This window comes from Elephas maximus, chromosome 1 (assembly GCF_024166365.1).
Source record: "Elephas maximus indicus isolate mEleMax1 chromosome 1, mEleMax1 primary haplotype, whole genome shotgun sequence".
NCBI lineage: Eukaryota > Metazoa > Chordata > Mammalia > Proboscidea > Elephantidae > Elephas > Elephas maximus.
Window position 1 is genome coordinate 238,851,358 of NC_064819.1, and position 25,336 is coordinate 238,876,693.

At 46.5% G+C, this 25,336-nt stretch overlaps 2 protein-coding genes across 2 annotated transcripts; one reads left to right on the forward strand and one right to left on the reverse strand.

The window, feature by feature from the left end:
• Positions 1–548: 548 nt before the first annotated feature.
• SFT2D1 (SFT2 domain containing 1) lies at positions 549–22,563 on the reverse strand. Its single transcript, XM_049905235.1, has 8 exons — positions 22,373–22,563; positions 12,306–12,392; positions 8,296–8,378; positions 6,687–6,768; positions 5,034–5,069; positions 3,655–3,713; positions 2,756–2,785; positions 549–966 (listed from the first exon to the last, which is right to left on the reverse strand). Exons 1-8 carry the CDS (start codon positions 22,433–22,435, stop codon positions 927–929), a joined length of 480 nt encoding a protein of 159 aa, XP_049761192.1. The 5' UTR covers positions 22,436–22,563; the 3' UTR covers positions 549–926.
• On the forward strand, positions 22,434–24,250 carry LOC126070346 (translation initiation factor IF-2-like). The gene is made up of 2 exons (XM_049874467.1): positions 22,434–22,967; positions 23,000–24,250. The coding sequence occupies exons 1-2, from the start codon at positions 22,434–22,436 to the stop codon at positions 23,342–23,344; spliced, it is 879 nt and encodes a 292-aa protein (XP_049730424.1). The 3' UTR covers positions 23,345–24,250.
• The last annotated feature ends 1,086 nt before the right edge of the window (positions 24,251–25,336 follow it).

Sequence of the window (25,336 nt, forward strand, 5' to 3'; positions counted from 1 at the left end):
CCACCCATCCATCCATCCATCCCCCACCCAACCAACCATCCATCCACCCACCCATCCATCCAACCTCCATCCATCCATCACCCACCCACCCATCATCCACCCACCCACCCATCCATCCATCCCCTCTCCATCCAGCCATCCCCCACCCACCCATCCATCCCCTATCCATCACCCACCCAGCCATCCATCCACCCACCCATCCATCCATCCCCCTCCCATCCATCCACCCACCCATCCATCCATCCATCCCCCACCCAACCATCCATCCACCCACCCAACCATCCATCACCCATCCATCCATCCACCCATCATCACTGAGGATAAAGACTGTGTCTTACTCACTTTTCTAACAAAAGACTGCAGTCCTGAGCTGTGTTTTACTGAACTGAATCAAAGTACCACCCACTTAAAATATAATCGATTTGATCTAGAAAACGTTATTTTTCCATGTGTGCCTTTATTTCAAAATTGTCAAGATTTATATATTATTTTTTATTACATATAATAAGCAATTTTTAGCTTGAAGTAAAAACTTTCACAGTTATAGTAAAAAAAAAAAAAAAAAGTTTAAAAAAATGTAGACAGTGGAAGAGCACCCCAAAAGCTGACTATACCTTGCAGCACAGATTCACCCTTAAATATTCACATCCCAAAAGTTGTTGAAAGGATTCAAAAACACAAAAAATAATTTGCAGCTGGCAGTGATTAACATCTCCTCATCCTTGGAAGAACATATTAAGAACACATACTGAATTTAAAGTTACAAGCATCCAAGAGTTTAATTACACACGCAGCCTTTGCCAGTGTACAAGCGGGCTTAAAGGGTCACAGCAACGGCTCTGGTGGTCATTACTGAATCGGCGAGTGTGCTTCACCAAGGACAGAGTATTCACGTTCAAACGTTCTTTTCCAAAAGCTTCTGGTTTTCAACTTAGTAAAGAAGAACAGCATTTAATTACTGCATCCCTGGTGAAAAAGAGGAGGAAAACACAGGATATGAACAATCTTCCTCAAGAGCAGATCTGCAGAAAGTGTTCCTGCGAGAGACAAACACGCTATCACCTTTTCTACAACAAACCCAGCAGACTCTCCGAAACCGCTTCTGAGGAACTGAAACCATGCTGAGTATCACCTGAAACCAAGAACTGAGACTTGGAAATTACTTATTAATTTTTGAAATGGTATTTATTTTAGGAAATCTTTACCAGCACATACGCTGATTTCAGTAAAAAGAAATATATTTAAACACACACACAAAAAGAAAAAAAAAAAAGTAACAACTAATTTTTTAAAAAAGAATAACGAACCACACTTTTTAAGTAAAATGTTCATACCTGCATCCTAAGAATTCCGAAACAATGAGTGTGATAAGCCTTACCACAGTGCACCTTTCTCTTCCAAAACGATTGTTTAAACCATTACTTAATACTTTTATCCACTTACAGCTACTTTTTATCCGAACGTTGGGATTATCCTCCAGCAGGCTCTGAGTGTTGTGGGCACTCTGCACACTGCTGCAGGGCCAGGAGCCTCGACACTGGGGTGACACTGGGCAAGGGCAGGCCTGGCCATCGCCAGGTCTCTAATTATAGGGAGTGGGCAGCGTCTCCAGGAGACCTTTCTCCTCACTGAGAAGCATCAAGGAGCCGCAGCCGGTGGTTTGGTGGCAGCACGAGGCCGGGCATCTCCCAAGAAGCTCCTGAAGTGGTTAGTGAGCTCTGCACCTCATCCTACAGCTTTCTCACCTGCAGCTGACCAGCCCAGTTTTGCTTGTTTTGCATTAAAAACAATCATCCATTTGAAAGTGAAGGAAGATAGAATTTCTACCAATTTCCTTCATCCTTCGTATTGCTGTTGCTGATCCCAACTCATGGCGACCCGTGTGACAGGGTGGAACTGCCTCATAGGGTTTCCTAGGCTGTGATCTTTACAGAGCCCTGGAGGTGCTGTGGCAAAGAGCTCAGCTGCTAACCAAAAGGGTCACTATAGGACACTGAGTCGGTTCTCCACAGCAACGGGTTTTTTAAATCTTTACAGAAGTAGACTGCCAAGTCTTTTCTCTTGCAGAGCTGCTGGTGGGTTTGAACTGCAGACCTTCTGGTTAGCAGCCAAGCACTTAAGCACTGTATCACCAGGGTTCCTTTTGTTCACGTTATGCATATAATTTTGCTGTTTTTTATATACAACTTATGTTTCCCGATTTCACAGTGCAGCAAAGGCTTGCTTTCCCAGAGTATCTGTCTGAATCTGTCAGATTTAAGATCGCAAATTTGTCTTGTGTGTTCATTCACAATTAGTTTTTCTCTGAAAACATAACAAAATGGCAGCTACCTCTTGATATGCAGAATAAACACATTTCTCCCAATCAAAATAAAAAACTTATATTATCAGATCGCATTTTCCCACTAATTTCTTTCTTTTTTTGCGTGTCCACATCTCATAGACTGAATAGCTGCACTTAGGGAAGGCTCAGGTAGTCTCTTGTCAAAATTCTACAGCCGCAAATATTCAGATGGTAAGTCAGGAAGTTACAACGTACCAGTTCCTAAGTTCAAAATAGTTACATTTAAACACTTTACATGGCAAACTTCCACTGCCTCATTTAGAAAGTGACTTACTTCCTTTTAGGAAGAAAGTCAGAGTCAACAAAAAACACTGATAAAGAAGATTCTAATGTGAAAATTATTACAACTGATGTATCCGTGTAAAACATAATTAAAGGTACAGAAACAACGAAACAAAAATTCAGACTCACCTTGCATATGGAATGTATGATAAACTGTACCTGTAAAAAAAAATTCAAATACAGTGAAACTTCACCTAAGTCATGTTTTTCTTTACACCAAACAGCCATATTCTAACACCCTAACGTGGTGTTATAAGTTCTCATAGTCAAATACAAGCAGCACGATACTGGACAGTGATTCTCAAATGTGACCCTACACCAGCAGCAACAGCCTTGCCTGGGAACTTGTTAAAATGCAACCCCTGGCTGATCTACTGAGAGGTCAGGGATCCCAGGGAATGCCACAGGCAACACAGTAATGAACTCGTACTAAAAGGACAGGGGGACAGGCCTTGGACCCGTCCTGTGAGCTGGCATCACCTCTGCTTCTCCCTGTTTCTCTCACAGATCAGGGAGAAATGGGCGCACACTGCCTGACCAGGTAAGAGCACCCCGCGGCTTTCCTCTTCAACTGAAATCCTGCGTCAGAGCCCAGGCAGCTCTCCTCAAGCGCCGCAGCTCCACCTTCTCTCTCCTGTTTCCTCACCTCCAGCTGACCCCGTAGCCCCTCTCCCCACAATGTGACTGAAAACCCGCCCACTCCACAGATCTCACTGCAGTCACCCCAACTCGTGCTATTAAATCTAAGGGGACAGTTTCAGGCCTCCTCTGACCCCTCAGCAGGCCAGCTAGGCCCCAGGTGTGCGCATCTAACGCTCAACAGAACGTCAGCTACTGTCCCAGGGCTTTTCCCGTTCGGAACACAGGTGCTTTCCAGAGCTGAGGGGAGTCTGACTTGAAGCAGGTAAGACAAGACTCACCAGGTCATGACTTGAAGCAGGTAAGAAAAGACTCACCAGGTCATGACTTGAAGCAGGTAGGACAAGACTCACCAGGTCATGACTTGAAGCAGGTAAGAAAAGACTCACCAGGTCATGGACAAGAACTGCAGTACACAGAACAGCAAGGCCAATCCCTTCTTATGCCACTGAGGACAGAAAAAGAGAAGTGCTCGGTTTAGAGTTTTAACAACTGTTTTCTTCAAAAATGTAGATGATAGCTCATTTATTTTATTACACTTCAGTATAATAAATTTAAGAAGGTAATCTGAAATTTAAACATGCACAAAGTTCATTTCCTTTCTAAGATTCTCTGATCCATTCATTTGAATACTGTGAAATACTAAGAAAAGTTGCTGAAATAACTGCACAGACCAAAAACATTAAAACTCTAACGGTCTTCAAAGAAAACATCAACTTTTCCAGATTTAAAGTTTGCGAGATTTAAAGTCTCACTTGAATTATTCCATGGGGAATTTACATACTTATTTCAACTTGCTCCTTTCCTTATTTTTTGGAGAAAAACTATTTTACTGTGATTTTCTGGAATAACATAAACAAGTCTCCATGGTTGTTCTGAAAGGAAGAAGTTTGAGAATTCCTTGTCCATCTTTATTTATTTTTACTGCTTATAAACACACAAGCTGCTGAATTAATGTTCCACAGGGATGCGTAGAACACTTTAGGTACGTAATTTTAAATTGTCACTAGGAAATGAGGTGTAAGTTCAGTCCTTATGTCGTCAAAAATGAAAAAGGAAACCAGAGCACTTTTTGTTTCTAAACTACATCACGCACTACCTTTCTTCTTTAAAACATGCAATTTATTGGTAGCTCAAGGACAAACTTAAATTTTTCTGGGAAGTAGGATACAATAAATAAATATAATGAGTCAGGGACATCAATAAATAAGCTGAGCTGTAATAATGTAGCTTCTTTAAAGGGTGCTGAGGAGCTGACCACCTTAAGTGGTACAAGACTGATTTAAGTTCTTTTGTCGCTTTTTGTTCATCTGTTTTGATTTCTGGGTCTTTCTCCTTGTTTGTTTTAACATCTCGCTACTCATCAGTGGCCTTGCCCCAGCAGCCAAAGCCTCCTTACCCTACAGAATTACAGCCTAAGCGCACTAATTGGAATGGTCTGTAAAGAGAACATGGGTCCTAAGCAAGACCCTCTCGTAAGAAAGGTATCATGAGAGAAGTCGACCTAACCTCAAAGTTAGTGCGTGTGTACGTGTTTATCCACTTACCCCTGCCTACGTTTTAGGTGGAGAAGTGATCGCAAGTCTAGCCACTAACTGGATGTCCCCATACGAATACTGGGGACAGCTAATCTTTGGGGGGGTGGGGGAGGTTAAGAAACCAGACTTTGAGCTACTTTTAGATGACAGTGTGATGACACTTTACCCCAAAGAGATGAGCCTGGTAGAGGGACATATGGCAGAAAGCCAACACGTTTAAGATAACTTACCCAAAAAACAGCGCACAGGGTAAATACGAAACACAACTAGGTAGAAGAAAAGAATATGTAAATTATAAATCTGAGATCCTTTCAAAAGCCTGATAGAACTGAACTATTCTGCACTCGTTGACACAGATAACATAGTACATAACAAAATCAGTAAGACAGGTGACTCTCATTTTACTTATATGTTCCATGCGTATTATTTTAAAGTCTAGGATTGTAATATTCCCTGAAAATTGGAAGCACCCAATATGATCTATTAAGTACACAGAAAAAATGCTTGAGGACTGTCCTGATGAACACTTATGGTCACGTGTAATAACACAGTGCTGCCAATACAGAGCATCGGGACAGCTGAGAAGGCATGCCATGAGCTCCAGCTTACTAGCCTCACACACTCCACCACTGTAATGATGGTCCATGTGGAAAGTCATCAGGACACGTCCCTGTGCAGGCATGCAGTGAGCTCCAGCTTACTAGCCTCACACATTCCATCACTGCAATGATGGTCCACGTGGGAAGTCATCAGGTCACGTCCCTGTGAAGGCAATCCTGATCATCCCTTCAAGTCACCAGAAGTAGGCACGAGGGTAAAAAAACAAGGGCAGTTCCCAGCAGTGGTGACGAGCAAATCCTAGCTCTGGTGCTCATCACAAGTGTCCCATGTCCAGCTAGCTAACATGTTCAGGCCTCCGTTTTCTTGTCTTTAAAGTGAGGACAACACCGACCAACCAACTCCAGGGGGGCCGTTGTAAGGATGCCATCAGAGCGTCTGTGCCGTGCCTGAGTTGCTGGCTGGCATGGAGAAGGTGCTAGGTGGGTGGGGGCCTGGAGAAGGTGCTAGGTGGGTGGGCGCCTGGAAAAGGTGCTAGGTGGGTGGGGCATTTGTCCATCTCATTATCAGGCATAACCTCGTGTCAACAGCAAATGAGACCAAGCAGAGCCCTGCACTGGAGATGTTATGATTCAAGCTGTAACCAAGTTAATCGTATAAACTAATGGTCCTTCTTGGGAAATGCTGTGCATTTCTGGATGTTCTAACTGAAACGCTCTCAACTTTGTATAACGTACAGTGAGTTACCAAAAAAGTTAAGATAGGTAAAAGGATAAACCAAATCTAAGTAAAATCTTAATGGAATATAAACTTCGAGTAGTCTAATTGTATACAATTCTTCAATATCCTGGATAAAGTTAAATGTTTATATGTTGCTCGACAGCAATGGGGTTTTGGATTTTTATTTTCCAAAGAGTGCAAACAACAATCGAGAAACAACCTGTAAGACTTAAATAATTTTGTCAGTAGTAGCAAACAAGATATTCTGTGGAGCCAAACCGAGCTACATGCCTAGCTAATGCAGAAATATTTCCAAGGGTATAAAACGCTGCGAAAAGTTTCATGCCTTGGGGAAGAAACAGCAGTTCAGTGCCCTGATACATCAAACTCTAATTTTCACTTGAGATACACACAGCTAGGGTTAAATGTACGCAGCAGAAAACAAGCTGCGCTTAGCCAAACACACAGACTTAAGGACAGAATTATTATAGTCAACTAGAAAAACATAACAATAGTGCACGCATAAAAGCAGGCAATTACTTGTAAATAAGAATGCAAAAAAATACTTTAACAGAAGTTTAAAAAAAAAAAAATCATTTACTTACAAGCATGAGAACTGTTGCCAGCAGTCTTGTTGTTTCAAACATTTTCTTCAGTTGCTTCATGGGTCCCATTAAAAAACACGTACTATTTGATACCAAAGAAATGAGATATGGGTCTACCAGTTTGTCTGGCTATGTAAAAGTAACTGGCTTAAAAAAAAAACAAGCAGTATATTAAACAAAAATCTCTTTTTTCATTTATATTAAGGGGAAAGTCTATTAGTTTCCCACGACACATAAACGCCTGCTTGTACATTCACGACGCGTTCCGTTACAGCTACCAGCGCACACGGCCACTAAAGCGACCCTAAGCTAAGAAGGCCGTTTCTCTGCGTGACTACCTGGCTCCCCACTAACTACTAACCCTTCTCTCTCTGCACATCCCCCTCCAGAATGAAAACCCATCCCCAGTCAGCTCTCCTTTCTTAGCAGCTGACACAATATAAAATTCCTAATCAGCCTTCGTTTTGTACTTTAATTTGAAGGAGAATCGTTTTGTCAGCTTAAAAGACAAGTGATTCCATCACTGTAGGCGTGAGCACGTAAACAGTGGACTGAGCTTGGCCTTGGCTTAGGACACGTCCACCGACAATACCTCCGACCCCTTTGAGAATTCCTAAAGAAAGCAAAGGACTCCTGAGAGCTGAGGCATGCGCAAACACAGACCCCTTGAGTTTGTAACCATCTGACGGGCAGGAATACCGAACCCAAAGTACACCACAGACTCAAAGCATCCCCTGGAGAGGAGCCGCTGGGTGCCCACAGCATCAACCCATTTACCTTTCAGGTCTTCCTCTGTTTGTCTGCCTATCTCCCCTCATGGACACACAAGCTGCACACAAGCACAGGAAAGAAAGCCTGGGCTGGGGCTGTCTGGACTGGGGTCCTGTCTCAGCAACTGATGAGTGACCCAGCATGGGCAAGAGGAGCGGCCTGCCCTCTCTGCACTACGACTTCCAGCTATAAAATGAGGATGTTAACAGCAGCTGGCTCAGAAACAGGCCGTAGAAGATACAAAGCACTTAGAACCGTCCCTGGCACACACAAAGCCCCCAAGTGCTGTCTATTCTTATCATTAATATCCTGTTTATAACAGCAGCTGGCACGTGGAAGCAGTCACTATGTAGTTACTGGATGAATACAGATTCTATGGCTGGAGTTCGCATTAAGTATACCTGTACCAAACCAAGCCCACTGCTGTCCAGTTTATTCCAACTCATAGCGACCCTATGGGACAGCGCAGAACTGCCCCACAGGGTTTCCAAGGCTATAATCTTTATGGGAGCACATTGCCACATCTTTCTCCTGCACAGCGGCTGGTGGGCTCGAACCACTGACCTTTCAGTTAGCAGCCAAGTGCGTTAGCCACTGCACCATCAGCCTTCTTCTACTTACGTACACAGCTACAGAAATCATCCTATTAGAAAAGTGCTTATTAGAAAGGTGAATTTTGGAGGTAAGTGAAGCCAACACGGTGCTATAGACAGAAGCACCATGCCATCCCACCACAGCAAAGACTGAGTAAAACAGAGACAAACATCAGTCCCAGAAAGGTAAATTTTGTTAGTAGTAGCAAACAAAATATTCTGTGGAGCCAAATGGAAATACATACCTAGCTAATGCAGAAATATTTCCAAGAGTATAAAACACTGCGAAAAGTTTCATGCCTTGGGGAAGAAACAGCAATCCAGTGCCCTGAATTAACACAGTTATTTAAAAATAATTTAGTCATTTTAATGGCTTAAAATATAAATGTGCACTACAGTACCACTAATAAGACATAAATTTTATTACATAATAACATATTACAATATAAATGTGCTAGTATAGCCTCTGATTACTTATTTATATAATCAGTTAATTTTCAATGTTATTTGCTAATTTCAACTGTTTGCCCATAAAAGAGCCATAACAAAGCCTTTATTCACAAGTACATCTCATTCTATTTAAATTTAACATCCATTTTAAATGGCAGGGTAAAAAATGTAATAAACCAGCCTCCAAAAAGATGAAATACTTAGTAATAAATCTGACCAGGGACGTAAAAGACCCACACAAAGAAAGCTACAAAACACTACTGCAAGAAACCAGAAGAGACCTACGTAAGCAGAAAAACATACCATGTTCATGGATAGGAAGACTCAACGTTGGGAAAATGTCAATTCTACCCAAAGCGATCTACAGATACAATGCAATCCCTATCCAAATTCCAATGGCATTTTTTATTGAGATGGAGAAACAAATCACCAACTTCATATGGAAAGGGAAGAGGCCCTGGATAAAGTACAGGATTTCTGAAGAAGAACAACAAAGTGGGACGCCTCACACTACCTGATTTTAGAACCTATTATATCGTCACGGTAGTCCTGGTACTGGTATAACAACAGATACATAGACCAATGGAACAGAATTGAGAACCCAGACATAAATCCATCCACCTATGAGCAGCTGATATTTGACAAAGGCCCAAAGTCAGTTATATGGGGGAAAAGACAGTCTCTTTAACAAATGCTGCTGGCATAACTGGGTATCTATCTGTAAAAAAAAAATGAAACAGGATCCATACATCAAACCATACACAAGAAGTAACTCAAAATGGATCAAAGATCTAAAACGATAAAGATCATGGAAGAAAAAATAGGGACAACGCTGGGGGCCCTAAGACATGGCATAAATAGTATACGAACCATAACTAACAACACACGAACATCAGAAGAGAAACAAGATAACCAGGAGCTCCTAAAAATCAAACATTCTCATCAAAGACTTCACTAAAAGAGTAAAAAGAGAACCTACAGATTGGGAAAAAAATTTTGGCTATTACATATCTGAGAAGGCTCTAATACCTAAAATCTACGAAATACTGCAACACCTCAACAACAAATAGACAGATAACCCAATTAAAAAATGGGCAAAGGATATGAACAGGCACTTCACCAAAGAAGACACTCAGGTGACTAACAGGCACATGAAGAAACGCTCACAATCATTAGTCATTATGGAAATGCAAATCAGATCTACACTGTGATAACATCTCACCTCAACAATGCTGGCGCTAACCCAAAAAATGTAAATGAATGTTGGAGAGGTTGTGGGGAGATTAGAACTCTGATGCACTGATGGTGGGAACGTAATATGGTATAACCACTTTGCAAAATGATAAGGCGCTTCCTTGATAAGCTAGAAACAGAAACACCATATGATCCAGCAATCCCATTCCTCGGACTATACCCTACAGAAATAAGAGGTGTCACACAAATAGACATACGCACGCCTATGTTCACTGCGACACTACTCACAATAGCAAAAAGATGGAAACAACCTAAATGCCCATCAACAGATGAATGGGTCAACAAATTATGGTGCACACACTCAATGGAATATTATGCAATGATAAAGAACAGCGATGAATCTGCAAAACATCTCCTAACATGATGAATCTGGAGGTCATTATGCTGAATAAAGTAAGTCAGTCACAAAAGGACAAATACTGTATAACAAGTCAAGAAAAGGTTTACACACAGAAAAAAACATTCTTTGATGGTGGGGAGGGACGAGGAAGGAAAATCACTAAGTAGATAGAAGGCAAGTGCCAACTTCAGTGAAGGAAGGATAACACACAACACGGGAAGTCAGCACAACTGGACCAAAGCAAAAGCAAAGAAGTTTTCTGGACATATTCAAACACTTTGAGGGACAGAGTAGCTGGGACTAGGGCCTGAGGGCCATAGATTCAGGGGACATCTAGCACAAATGGCATAACATAGTTTATAAAGAAAATGTTCTACATCCCAGTTTGGCGAGTAATGTCTGGGGTCTTAAAAGATTGCGAGCAGCCATCTAAGATACATCTATTGGTCCCATCCCAATCGGAGAAAAGGAGAATGAAGAAAACCAAAGACACAAGGAAAATACTAGCGCCAAGGACTAAAGAACCAAATGAATCAGAGACTAAACCAGCCTGAGATCAGAAGAACTAGATGGTGCCCAGCTACCACCAATGACTGCCCTGACAGGGAACACAACAGAGAGTCCCAGACAGACTGGAAGAAAAGTGTGGGGCAGAACTCAAAATTCACATAAAAAGACCAGGCTTAATGGTCTGACAGAGACTGGTGGAACGCCCGAAACTATGACCCCTGGAAGCTCTGTTAATGCAGAACTGAAACCACTCCTGAAGCCCACTCTTCAGACAAAGATTAGAAAGGCCTATAAAACATAAAACACATGAGGAACGTGCCTCTTAGTTCAGTCAAATACTACAAGACCAGATGGGCAGCTTCTGTCTAAAAGCAGGAGGAGGAGGCAGGAAGGGACAAGAACGGGACAAATGGACACAAGGAACCTGGGGTGGAAACGTGGAGTGTGCTGTCACATTGTAGGAAGTGCAACCAATGTCACAAAACAAAATGTGTGTAAATTTTGAATTAGAAATTCACTTGACTGTAAACCTCCACCTAAAAAAAAAAAAAAAGGAATACACCAAACCCAACTCGTTCCTGTTGAGTCAGTTCCTACTCACAGCAACCCCATACCTTACAGAGTAGAACTGCTCCACAGAGTTTTCCTGCCTGCGATCTTTACGGAAGCAGATCACCAGGGCTTTCTTTTGTAGCGCCGCTGGGCAGGTTCAAACCACCCTTTAGGCTAGCAGTCAAGTGCAAACTGTTTGCGCCACAAAAACAAAAAAAAACCCACTGCTGTCAATTACGGCTGATGGTGGCCGTAAAGGGCAGAGTAGAACTGCTCCATAGGGTTTCCCAAGGAAACCTGGAAGCACAGTGGTTAAGCACGCAGATGCTAACTGAAAGGTTGGTTGGTTTGAACTGACCAACTGCCAGAGAAGAAAGATTTGACAGTCTGCTTCCGTTAAAGACTACAGCCTTGGAAACCCTATGGGACAGGTCTGCTCTGTTCTACGGCATCACTATGAGTCAGAATCGACACAGCGGCAACAGATTTGGTTTTCTGGCATAGGGTTTCCAAGGCTGTAATTTTTATGGAAGCAGATGGCCACATCTTTCTCCCATGGAGCAGCTGGTGGGTTAGAACTGCCAACTTTCTGGCGTGCAGCTGAGTACTTTAACCACTGTGCCACCAGCGCTCCTTGTGCCAGCCACAGACCTTAAAAAGGTAATAAAACCAACAAACAAAAAAACCCACTGCCATCAAGTCAATTCTGACTCTAAATCACAAACTCTCCTTTTTTCAGATCTCTTAACACACACCGATTTCTCTTAAATAAAATTATTTTTAAAACTGGCAGAATCCCGAAAATTTTCCACATCTTTATTGATTTCTATTCCTTTATTTTTAGGAGTCCTGGCGGCACAGTGGTTAAGAGCTTCGCTGCTAACCAAAAGGATGGCAGTCCAAATCCACCAGTGGCTCCTTGGAAACCCTATGGACGTAGTTCTACTCTGTCCTAGAGGGTTGCAATCAGTAAGAATTGACTCGATGGCAACGGGTTTTTTTTTTTTTTTTACCCCTTTATTTTAGGTGATAAAAATGTATCAGAACAGACTAATAGCCACTCAGATAAAGTGCACTGCTTGCTGGTAATAAGGGATTACTAGCCTGACATGAAATAAAAATTCCTAGTAATATGAAGCTTTAACTTACCAGGATAGAACAGACAACGCCACACACGAAGCAGATGGCAAACCACTTCAGTCTGGTGCTGTAACTGAGGGAGGAGCCATCCAGGACCTTGGGGAGGACGGAGAGTTAGAATACGTTCTGAAATTCCCATTTGCCAGCCTGATTCTTTACCATCGATTACAGCAAAGTTTCATTTTAGCATATACTACGAATGCCTTATTTTGCACCCTGCAGTGTCATTTACAAACATTAAGATTCATGGTCTCTAAGGGAAATGTTAACAGGGTCTGAGTATCAGCTTACACTGAGGAATAACTGTTCATTTTGTTGGGTGTGGTAACAGTATTGTGTTTGGTTTTAAGAAGTCCTCATCTGCAGGACAGCAGATGCTCACTGGGAAGGAGGAAATGAAGTGACGCATGGGATGTACTATAAAATCCTCAGGGATTAAAATAAAAGTGAAGTGTGGATCAAACAGGGCCAGAAAAGACAACCGCTGGGGCTGGGGACACAGGGCTCAGGACACACTCTCCACTTCCTGGGTCTTAGGGTGCATTCGGCTGGGCTCCCAAGATGCAGAGGAGGAGGTGAGGGCACTTCAATGAGGAGCTGGAGGGTGAAGAGGACTGTGGTGTTGTCCTGTCTGGAGGCAGGGGCAGCCTTCCACAGCCCACCTCTCACCTCCGCCAGTGGTCACTGGCTGCAGGCTGGGGGCGGGGGACAGATGAAAACCCTCCGGGTAGCAGAGGGTAGAGCTGTGAGTCATTAGTGTGGACCTGGAGCCACTGGGGGTGGCACACCTGCCCGGTAAAGGGCACTGAGGCAGGGCACCGGGAGCGCCCACACCAGGTGGGTTAGAACAGTTCCCTTATAAAAGTTTAACTAAAAAGGATGGGAGCGCAAACCTGACTCATGAAAGCCTTGGGTATCTCCTCAACATGATCAAAACCAATTTTTTCAAATGATAATTCATTCTAGAGCAACAACATTCCTATATGCAGGCAAAGTCTAACCAAATTATGGGGGAAAAGCAGAAGTATGCACACTTCATGAGTGTACTGTAACATCGAGTAATGATTAAACAAACACGTTTAGATCGCCAAGTGTACCAGTCAAACTGAATTTCCTAACGAAGCTAATAAAGCATCAACAATAGCTGTTTCAAGAAACTTGAAATATGTATTTACATTCCAAAACTTAAATTTCTAACTTATGTTAACAATAACACTACATGCTAATAACGTATTTTCAAGGATAATGAAGTAAAAATACATAATTTTATTTCCAACAGCTCAAAATACCTTTGGTTACATTCCTTACCTTAACAGATTCATCTCTGAATCCTTAGGTAGCATGAAAAGTAGATAAAAATAACTAAATACTCTGTCAATGTAACAGACATCACTTTTTGACACATCTTAAATTTGTTTCATTTAATTCATGTTCTTATTTCCATTTGTAAATCTGGCAACTTCTATCCACAAGTAAATGATTTGTCCCAAACCGTGCAAATTGTCAGGGATCTGGAAACAAAACTCAAATTTCCTAACTTCTGACTGGGAAGAGCACAGGCGGCTTCAGCACATGGGAGCCAGCACAGCCTTTGCCCAAGGCTCTGCCCGCTGCAGCAGGGGCACTGACTGCTCTGCTTCCCAGCCCAGGCAGGACCCACCTCACCCAAGCCAGCACCCCGCCTCTTAAACCCAGGGTTTAGAAAAGCAATGCCCATTAAAACTGCCACCAATTATGCTACTTGTTTGTTTCCAGAGGGAGAGGCAGCAAAGACAAACAATCTCCAAAGCTGGAGCTGCCTTCCCCCAGGTCCCTGGTGCTGGCTTCCTACTGCAATAAACAGCACTGCCTGGAGCTAGGACCTAATTCATTGAAAAAGACAGAAACTAACTGGAAAACAATGGAGGAAAAATAAATTCAAGTAATCACAAGATGAAGAATGAATGAATGAGTCACACGGCACACACAACAGAAACGACTGCCATTCCCGCTACATGACGGGGACGCCAAGGGACAGGGCTCCACTGTCACCAAGGGGCCCCCTGGGTAGCCTGTTGCTGGGCTACTGTCGTCTGAATACAGGGAACGTGGTGTGGCTTTCAATCCGTGGATATACTGAATGCATGGTCCTCTGACTCCTCTCAGCCCGACAGCAGTGGACACCAGACCGAGACAGGCAGGCGCAGGAGAGGGGCTGGCACGGTCACCTTCTCAGAAGCCCCTCAGAGCCGCTGCCAAACCCCCTTCCTCCTCCGCTGCTACGTGGCTGACACACCACACCCTGCCCCTGCTCCTCCTGTCACCTCCTCATCTCCTGATCCCAGGTCCCTACAACATCTCGGATTCCAAGATACCGGAATCTTGGCCTTTCTGCCCCTCACCTCCTATCCTCATGGCCTCTCCCTCCACTCCACATTGGTGACCCGAAACAACTCCATCCCGGAATGCACACTTCCACTCTCAACCCTGCGCCTCACTCTGCCACAGGCAGACTCAGTACTGCACCCCACTGTTCCCGGTGCCCACGGGCACTGTGTCTGGCCCCAGGCCCCTCTCCTTCCTCCCTCAACAGCAATCACACAGGACATCACTCCAACGAGGCATTTCAGCATTTCCCATCTGCTTTTATACCCATGTGGCAAACCCAACCAGGACTCACCTCCCCACCCTGTCTCTGGGCCACACCTGACCACTGAGCATTGCCGGACAGAGTCACGCAGCAGGACACACACCTCGTGATGTGACTGCCACCTTCAATGGGCTCTCTCAACGGCGTGGTGAGCAAACGCCATTTCTGTTCTGTTTGATGTCACCTCGCTTTCTCACTCCACGCAGCGACTGTTTCAATCCATCTCCACGTCAAGTCTCTGACTCCTTCCCCAAAGCTTCCACTCTAGGCTAACAACTTCTCCTATTTCCCAGAAAAAACTGAACCTATCAAATGGGGACTCCGTTAGCTTCTTGCAGGCACTAAGCCCGCCTTCAGAAGCACTGTGCTCATACCCTCTCCCCGGTTACAACAGAGAGGGCTTTGTCTCCTCTGAGCAGAGGTCAACCTGTCCCTGGTCTTCCCAGGGAACTCAGACCACCTGCTGTGCTTCTCTCTCCAGGAGTGAACCCTGTCTTCTCTCTGAGGCCATTTCCACCAACGTTCAAGCATGGCTAAGTCTCTTCCATCTTAAAGGAAAAAAAGCTTGATCTCACCCTCCAGCTTGGGCTCATTCAGCCTTTCACCCATTCACTCACCCACCTGACATTTACAAGTGGCCACTACGTGCCAGATCTCGTTCCAAGTGCTGGGAAACACAGCAGGGAGCATGACAAGTCCCTGTCTTCAAACAAGCACCGGGTTTGGTGAGTGTAGGGAGAAAAGTCAGGCAGGCCAAAAGGATGCAGAGCAGGGATGGAGACGCTACTGTAGTTCAACAGGGTAGCGCTTCTAGGTCCTTCTGAGGAGGGGACCTTCAAACAGACATCTGAATGAAACCGGGGGTGAGCCACGCGAAGATTAGCAGGAAGGAAGGCACCGAACGCTTCAGGGCCTGAACAGGAAGGGCCTGCCACGTCAAACCAACGAAGGGGAACGTGCTTTCTCCCACTGCTACCACCAAACCTGTAAGAGCTGCTGCTTCTCCACGGCTCCAACCCCCACCCCATAAACCAGTGTTTTTCAGTCCTGTCACGTCAAGGCTCACTTGGAGGAAGCTAACACTGCAAGGCCCCGTGGGGTAAGCCCCAAGAGCTGGCGGGGTCATGCCCTGGCACATAGCAGGTGCCCAGCCTTGGGGAGCCATCCCTCATCATCCAGCTTCCCGTCACTGCACCAAAACCCTGGAGGCAGAAACTCTTCCCTGCCCTAATTCAGCCTTCCATCTCCAGGGCACCTGACACCTCACCCCTCCCTCCCGACTGGTTCCTTTCACTCTGGCTTTCTCTGGCTCCTCCTCCTCCCACTCCGGCTGCTCCTACGCCGCTGCTCCTACGCGTAGCTCCTCCACCTGGTGACCAAATGTCTCCTTCTGAGCGTCTCTGTATTCTCCCTAAGCAATCTCATCCACAGCCATGACATAAAACCACCTCTGATGGCTCCATTTATGCACCTCCCTGACGCGTTCACCCATCCCCCACCCCACCTGCCTTCAGGACAGGACCCGCCCCAGTGACGCTCACACAGGTCCAATGATGTAAAACGCCAGTGGCCACTGCTACAGACCAAGGGACCCCATACACGGAGTCCACTGACAGGGCAGACTGCCATCATGATGGACCCACCAAAACTCTGGGAATCCTTGGCAGCTACCCGGCAAGGCTGGCACCACAATGCAAAGGTGAAAGGTGTTAACTCGGCACACAGTGATTTCTGAGAGGGAGACCAAAAGGAGCAGCAGATCGATGACCTGCCCTTCCTCCCGGACAGACTTTCCCTTTCATCCAGTGTGTCAAGTGTATTCCCATGGGCCTGCACACATCATCTGTTACAATTTGCATTTACTCTGTATCTACAAATGCCTCCCTTCTGAGTCCTACTTATGTACATTAATATTTTCTCTTTCTCTCTGGGTTAGATTTGCTACTGGTTTCTCTCTTTACTTAAAGACCCAGCTCTGAGGCTGACCACCATGGTTTTCAAATCTGGTTTCATTAACAGCCACTTCTGACGCTGTCTGCCCAGCTTACAATGCCCACCTCCATCAAAACTGGCATCCCCAAGTGTCCCTTGGTTCCTGGCAATACTCAGGTAGCAACCATCCACCGCCACGTGCCTGGGGCTACGACAGGGAAGGAACTGACACAGCTGAGACCCTGATTTGGACACCTGGCCTCCAGAACTGTGAGAAAATGAATTTCTGTTCTTTGAAGCCACTCACTTGTGGTATTTGTGGTACGGCAGCACAAGCTAACCAAGACAGAATCTGGTACTGGAAGGTGAGGATCCTGCTCTAAGGCCAAAATGTAGAAGTGGTTTTAGAATCAGGTGATGGATAGAGGCTGGAAGAATTCTGACGTGCTTGGCAGTAAGGCCTAGATTGCCTTGAAGAGACTGCCGGTAGAATCATGGACATTAAGGGCAATTCTGATGAGGGCTCAGGAAGAGTTAAGAGCTGTGGGGAAAGCTTCCATTACCACGAATAGAATGTTTCTAGAAATGTGGACATTAAATGTGCTTCTGGTGAGGCTTTAAAAGGAAATGGTGAACACGTGATTGGGCAGTGGAGGAAATTCAATCCTTGCTATAAAGTGGCAAAGGGCTTGTCTGAATTGTTAGGAGGTTTGGTAGAAAACAGAACTTGAAAGTGATGAACTTGTATATCTGGCTGAGGAGACTGTTAAATAAGATCTTAAAGAGACAGCCTGGTTTCTCTTTGCTGCTTACAATGAAACTCAGGAGAAAATACATAAACTTAAAAATAAACTATGCAAAATGAAACCAGAACTTAAAGATTTGGAAAATTCTGCTGTACAAGCTAAGAACGCATATGCTGGAACTTCCGACAAGGGCACGTGGCACAAACATTTGCTAAAGAGATCAGGCCTGTGACTGATGGATCTAAACAACCACTGCAGAGAAGCCCTGTCAGCTCAGACTGAAGGAACAGCAGGGCAAACACAGGACTCATAATTTCTCTGACGATTTCTGGGCCTTGAGAATAAAAATGTGGTTCTTGGGGTTGGTGGTCTGTTTGGTGGATTCTGAGGGGTCCAGCGGGAAGCAGACATCGGTGGACCCTCAAGCAAACATGAATGTGAATGAAAGATCTCTCACTGGGGAGTCCCTACCGTAAGGACACCCAGACACCCCGCTCTCAAGCTCACGCCATCATCCACCACACCTGCTACCCCTTCTTACGGCAGTTGCCTCGAAGGTCTCTACGTCTGTCTGATCGCCATCTCTCCACCACTCCGGTCACGTTCTTGACAATTTCATGACTGAAGTGACAGTCCTTCCAAAATCCTAAGACTCTTGGTCCCCCACCTTCCTTTCAGCCACCAAACCCTGTATATGTGACAGAAACGGGTCATCATCTCCATTGCAAGCATTGCACCTTCTGACCACCGCCTCCTATCTTCCCAAATCTCTGGTGACCCACCCGCCAAGACCTACCGCGCACTGACCCGACCACCTTTCACTATCTTCCTTCTCTCCAAATGCCACCCTAACTTCTTACCGGCTTAGGTTTCGTGGCCAGCCTTACAATCACTCCTCACATACATTTTCAACGTCTTTGCTCTCTGTCCTTCTGATGTAGTCACGTGGCAAATTCTGAACCCTTTTTGAATCCATCTCTCTGCCTATCCTGCACCTGCTGCTGCTGCTTAGTGTGGCTGGAAAAACACACGAAACGATGCTACTCTTTAAACCCACGACCACTAAACTCAAGTGGGACCTCAGTACTGCTAACAAGTCTACCCTGTTTCCCTGTGCCTTCACTCTCCTGAACAGCCACTTCATACCTTCTCCCTGAACTTCCAGTGCCCACCCCCTCCCACCTTTCAGCTCGTGACCTTATTTCTAGTTCACTGAGAATGAAGGAATCATGAAGGAATCACACTGCTCTACCACTCCCTCTGCATCTGTGCCCTGTGTGCACGTTCTCTGCCTTTTCTCCCATCCGCGCTGACCTAGAGCCAGGCCCTTCACTGTGCACCGGTCCCACTGCCTCCTCTTACTCCCAGATGGCACTCTATGTGCCCCCCTAAGGCCCCTTTCTGCCTGCCTCAACTTTCCCCTTTTCAGGACTGTTTCCAAATGCAGAGAAACATCCGGTTTCCCATTGTTAAAAACAACTTTTAAAAACCTCCCTTGACCCCACTTCCTTCTCCTAGTGCCACCTATTTCTTTGCTCTACAGCAAAAATCATTTAAATGTCGACACTTGTCTTCAATTTTCTCTTTCCATTCTCTCCTGACCCACCTTCATCTGACTTTCATCCCCATCTAGCCACCAAAATTGCTCTCACAGAGGTCACCAACGACCTTTGCTGACAAATGTGATGGTAATGCCTCAGTTCTTATATATATATATAAAAAAAAGCTATTAAAAATATTTGCTATACCCCTTCTTGGAACACTTTTTCTCTAGGACCTCCCTCTCAGGGTCCCCTCCCTCCTCACTGGCTGCTCCTCTGAGCTCTCTGTTGGCGCCTTCTCAACCCTGGCCTTTACACACTGGGGACGCCCAGGGAGCAGACTGTGGCCCTTATCCTAGCTCATAACATGTCCTCCCAAGAACTCTAGGGCCATATGCACAACTGCCTCCTTCACACCTCCAGTCACATGCTAACTGGCATCTCAGACTGGCAGCCAAAACAGAAACGATTTTCCTCCCCAAACTTGTTCCTCTCACAGGCTTTTCCACTGCAGCTAATGGGAACTCCATCTTTCCAGCTGCTCAAGCCTGGCCCCATGGAGACATCCAAGGCACCTCTTGCTCCCCACATGCAATCCATCAACCACCAGTCCTTCGGGCTCCACATTCAAACTATTTATAGTTTTCCACGTCAATTCTATCACCATGAATGAAGCCACAGTCATTTACTGGACTTCTGTAATGTCTTCTAAACAGGTTTCCACCCTTGTCCCTACAGTCTGTTTCCCACAGCACAGCCAAAAGATCCTTTAAAATCCAAGTCCGTCACATCACCGCTCTGCTCAAAAACCCAGTGGTTTCCTATCTCACTCAGAGCAGAAGCTAAAATCCGTACTATGACCCACCTGATCCTATGTGGTCTGGAATCCTACTTCCCACCTCTCCTAAACCCCTCCCTGTTCTTCCCTCTGCTCCAGCCACTCTGGCCTCCTTATTGTCCTTGGACATGCTAAGCACGCTCCACTCTTAGGGCTTTAGATCCGCTGTTCCCGCTTACTGGGAGGCTCTGATTTGCACAGCCTACTCAGACATCCCGATGGCTCTTTGGATCTATGCTCACATCACCCACACAGGGTGACCTTCCCGCATCATCCAACGTAATAGGGCAATCCCAGCCTCTTCAGTGCTTTACTCTTTTCCACTGCACTTAATCGCCATCCAACGTCTTACATACTTACCTCTTTATTAGCTATTTTTTCCAGGTAAAATGTAAGGCCCAGGTGGTCAAGGACTTTACTCTGATCACTGCTATGTCACCAGCATCTTGAACAGCACCAGATACATATAGGTGCTCCAATGTTTCCTGAATGAAGGATCGAACCTCCTCTGAATTCACAGCACTTCTCCATACCAGTCACTCCAATCTCTGATGGATTACTTCTCTACATATCTATCTCCTCTCCACACAGTGGCCTCAGGAGAGGTGACAATATCACCTTCAGGCCCCCAGGGTTTAGAGCAGCACCATCCAACAGAACCATCTACAACAGACACGTTCCACATACACACTATCCAATACAGCAGCCACTAACTCATGTAGCTGAAAAATCTGAAATCTGGCTAGTGAGACCAAAGAACTGAAGTTTAAGTTTTATTTAATTTAAATAACCATGTGTGGCTATGGCTACTTATTGGATGGCACAGATCTAGAGCATAATGTGGGACACAACAGTGGTTCAATAAATGCTGAATGAGTTGGATAAGGAGCCCTTGGTGGTACACTGGTTAGAAGCTCAGCTGCTAACCAAAAGGTCAGCAGCCCAGTCCACCAGCCGCTCCTTGGAAACCCTATGGGGCAGTTCTCTGTCTTACAGGGTCGCTGAGTTGGAACTGACTTGACAGCAAAGGGTTTGGTTTTTGGTATCACTATTATGATTTGCCAAACTAGTTACAGAGCTCACTGAAAGCAGGTTCTTAAGAGTCAACTCTCACAGTTGCCCAGAACCCTACCCACAAGAGATGCTGAACAAATGTGATGGCAACAAAGTCAGGAAAAGAAATAAAAGATCTTTACATTATAAATGCTTTTAACGTTCTAAATGTGCATTAAACGTTTAAATGTTCCACTTGTGCGGAAGAAGAATTTGTTTGCTGGCAAATAATAAAAATGCATGCAAAGCAGTCTCTGCTCAACTCCTATTTTTAACAATGCCACAGGAGGAAGTAATCCTTATCAAGTCTCATGGGCAAAGAACGGAGACAAGACTTTTTTTTTTTAATTTCTTACCATGGCTCACTGCCTTAAGACAACTTGGAATTACATACTTCCCTTCCCAATGACCTGCTTTGTTTCTCCTCCAGTCCCCGTACTTTCAAAACACACACAGCACCTCATTTACCTCCAGAGGTAAACGGATGCAGCAAAGGGCTTATCACCCATCACAGGATAAATCACTGGCAGGTAATGCACACCTATTCGCACTGCACAGCCCGAAATGAGAAGCCCACAACAGGCTCAGGATGCCAAGTAGAGGCTGAGGGAGAGTAGTGTGCAAAGAAAGGTTACGCGGGAGACGGAGACAGGCGGCAAAGGGGGGCCCCAAGAGTAAGAGGTCGAAGTGGAGGAAGGGGGAAGTGGGTTCTCCAAGAGAGCTTATGTGGACTCCATAAAAACCCGAAAAACTTCAGCAATTATTCCCGGGAGGGGGTGTCCAAACCATAAACCCGTTGCCAACTCATAGCGGCCCTATAGGACAGAGTAGGGCCCATAGGGTTCCCAAGGAGCAGCTGGTAGACTCCATCTGCCGACCACCTGGTTAGCCGCGGAGCTCTTCACCGCCGCACCACCAGGGCCCCGAGGCGCTGCAGCCCTCCCTAAGCCGGCGGCCATGCAGACGAGGTCCCAAACCCCCGGCCCGCTGACCGCCCCCGGCCCGCTGACCGCCCCCCGGCCCGCTGACCGCCCCCCGGCCCGCTGACCGCCCCCGGCCCGCTGACCGCCCCCCGGCCCGCTGACCGCCCCCCGGCCCGCTGACCGCCCCCCGGCCCGCTGACCGCCCCCCGGCCCGCTGACCGCCCCCCGGCCCGCTGACCGCCCCCCGGCCCGCTGACCGCCCCCCGGCCCGCTGACCGCCCCCGGCCCGCTGACCCCCGCCCGCCACACACACTTTGACCCGCTCGGGTCGAGCCTCCGGCGCCCGGGGGCGGGGTGGGCGCTGGGATTTCCGACCGCAGCAGCCCGGGGCTGGGGCGAGGGCCGGGGGGCTACCTGCGAGGTGAGGCCCTGCTCCTCGTCATCCTGGCCACTCAGGACCCGCCGCAGCTTCTCCATGGCGCTGTCCCCGGCCGCAGCCACTGCAGCCCCCCTCGCTGCCGGCCGGCGCCCACCCGGAAACCCAGAACCGGAAGCGCTCAGACCGGAAGTCCCGGCCGGCCCCGGCGCAGCACCGCGCGCGTGCGCCCCGCCGTCCGGCCAGCTCCGCCCCGCGGGCCCGGGGAGGGCGCCGGAAGCCCGGGGCCAGGGCGGCGTCGCTGCGGGACCACGAGGAGGACGCGTTGTCGCGAGCTGCGGCGCGGCGAGACCCGGAGCTACTTCCCCTCACGGATCCCCGAGGCTAAGGACGACCGCGCCGCCTGGGGCCCCGCCCCGAGAAGGGCGACGGCTGGACAGCGCGGCGGACGTGGCTGTCGTCACTGAACGGCCCTGTGCAGACCGGAGATGGCGGCCGGCCGGTGGTCACGTGTGTTTAGACGACGAGGGAAGGAGCACGCTCAGGAGCCCGAGGATGCTCACCTGGCGGGTGGAAGCACGACGTGCGACTGCTCGGCCCACCTGGCGACCGACGTCCGACAGCACTGCTCACCTGGCGACGGACGTTCAGGCTGCACTGCTCACCTGGCGGGTGGAAGCACGACGTCCGACTGCTCGGCCCACCTGGCGACCGACGTCCAGGCTGCACTGCTCACCTGGCCATGGACGTCCAGGCTGCACTGCTCACCTAGCGACGGACGTCCAGGCTGCAGTGCTCACCTGGCGACGGACGTCCAGGCTGCCGACTGTGCAAACACCGGACACCCGGACCCTGAGCGCTGGCATCTGGCTCTGCAGCTCTGGCACGTTGACAGGCAGACTGAAGGGCTTAGCTTGCGTCAGAGTTTGGAGGCAGGTGGCTCCGTGCTGACTGCAGCTCTGCCCCTTAGCGCGGCCTGGCTACGTTTCCGACTCACAGCGACCCTGTAGGACGGACTGGAACTGCCCCGTAGGGTTTCCAAGGCTGTCATCTTTAGGGAAACTCAGGGCCACATCTTTCTCCCCTGGGGCCTCTGGTGGGTTCCAACCACAGACCTTTTGGTTGGCAATAGAGGGTTTAACCACTGTGCCACCAGGTCTTTGTATATTTGTAACATTTAAAATTATCTCAGAAGAAACAGTAGGAGGCTGCTTTATTCCTTTTCAGTGTTGTCAGGTGCCTTCATGTCAGATCCGACTCATAATGACCCCATGTACAAGAAAACCAACATTGCCAGGTCCTGTGCTAGCCTCACAATAGTTACTATGTTTGAGCCCTTGGTTGCATCCATGAGCTGGAATCAAGTCGATGGCAATGGGTTTCGTTTTTGTCTTGTTTTTATACTAAAGTGTGAAATCTTATGCTTTTGTCCTTAGCTTTAAAAGGTCAGAAGATAGTTGATAAACACCTGCTGTAAAATAAAACCTCTATGCTTCTATGTAATAAAATGTAGAATACACCTATAAGTTCTTTCAAGATTTTCCCTTTGAAGTATGATAACTGTTACAGATTGAACCAGGTCCCCCATGAAGATATGTTGAAGTCCTAACCCTGTACCTGTAAATATGACCCTAATATGTTAATAAGGCCATACCAGAACCTAATCACTTCTGAGTAGTGTCTTATGAAAAAGGGAAAACAGATGTGGAGAGACATACCCATAAGAAAAAAAAATGCCATGTGAAGATACACAAACTGCAGCTGAGGAATGCTGAATAATGCCCTGGGCTACAGACGCTGAGAGAGACAAAGATCTTCCCAGAGCCAACTAAGTGAGCCTACGCCTGCTGACGTCACACCCTAAATTCAGACTTCTAGGCTGCAGAGCTTTAAAGAAAGAAATATTTGTTCTTCAGAGTCACCCATAGGTGTGTTTTTTGTTTTTTTTTTTCCCGTGACAGCATTAGGCAACTAAGATAGTTAAGTTTGGTTTTCCGTGTGGAAAAAGGTGGGGGAAAAAAAAGTACATACCTTTAGTAACGGAGATAACGCTCTCCAAGAATATGTGAGGTCCAAAAAACCAAAACCAAACTCAGTGCCGCCGAGTTGATTCCGACTCATAGCGACCCCATAGGACAGAGTAGAACTGCCCCACACAGTTTCCAAGGAGCACCTGGTGGATTCAAACTGCCGACCCTTTAGTTAGCAGCTGTGGCACTTAACCACTATGCCACCATGTGATGTCCACGATGTATGAAATTGATGATACACAACCGTTTTTAACCTAAAAAGGGCAATTTCATATGGTTCAACTTATAGTTGGGTGTGAAAATTTTTACTTAGAAAATATTGAAAGTTTAAGAATCCTGTTTGGTCTTTTCCCTCTCTGATTCCCTATGAACCAAGCTCAGTTTCCTGAAAAATACTGCACAAAGTTTACTCGAGGCATAAGCCTTATGGAGATAACATAATGATTTTTAAGAATACAGGCTCGAGTCAAACTGCTTGGGTTAGAATCCTGGCTCTACTGTTTTGTAGCTGCAGGATTTAGGGCAAGTCAACCTGCCTCAGTTTCCTGGTGCTGCTGTAACAAATAGCACAAGTGGGTGGCTTCCAAGTACAGAAATTCATTTCCTCACAGTTCTGGAGGCTAGAAGTACAAACCAAGAGCCTCTGCTGTGTCAATTCCTTCTGTGGTCCTCGGCGTCTCTTGATGTCTGTCTGCCCTAGTTTGTGTCTGTGTCTATTCTGCTCATTTATAAGACACCATTCAGAAGCGATTAGGTTTAGAATCTACCCTACTCTAGTCTGACCTCGTTAACATAATAAAAGAAAGCCTCGATTTTCAAACGGGCATATTTTCAGGTTGTGTAAGGGAATTTTAATATGTGAGGTACCTGAGAAAACCTGAAGTGGCCAGCTTGAGGTTTGAGCGCAACTCTTCTGTGGCTAGTTCCGTTTCCACTCTAGCAACAGCCATTTTACGTACAGACATAATCATG

Coding starts and splice junctions, on each gene's coding strand:
- LOC126070346 (XM_049874467.1), top strand. CDS start 22,434: ATGGCGCTGTCCCCGGCCGCAGCCACTGCAGCCCCCCTCGCTGCCGGC. Junction 22,968..22,999: donor CGTCCGACAGCACTGCTCAC/CTGGCGACGGAC, acceptor TGCACTGCTCAC/CTGGCGGGTGGAAGCACGAC.
- SFT2D1 (XM_049905235.1), bottom strand. CDS start 22,435: ATGGAGAAGCTGCGGCGGGTCCTGAGTGGCCAGGATGACGAGGAGCAG. Junction 12,393..22,372: donor AGCAGGGCCTCACCTCGCAG/GTAGCCCCCCGG, acceptor GTCCTCCCCAAG/GTCCTGGATGGCTCCTCCCT. Junction 6,769..8,295: donor AATATTTCTGCATTAGCTAG/GTATGTATTTCC, acceptor GGTATCAAATAG/TACGTGTTTTTTAATGGGAC.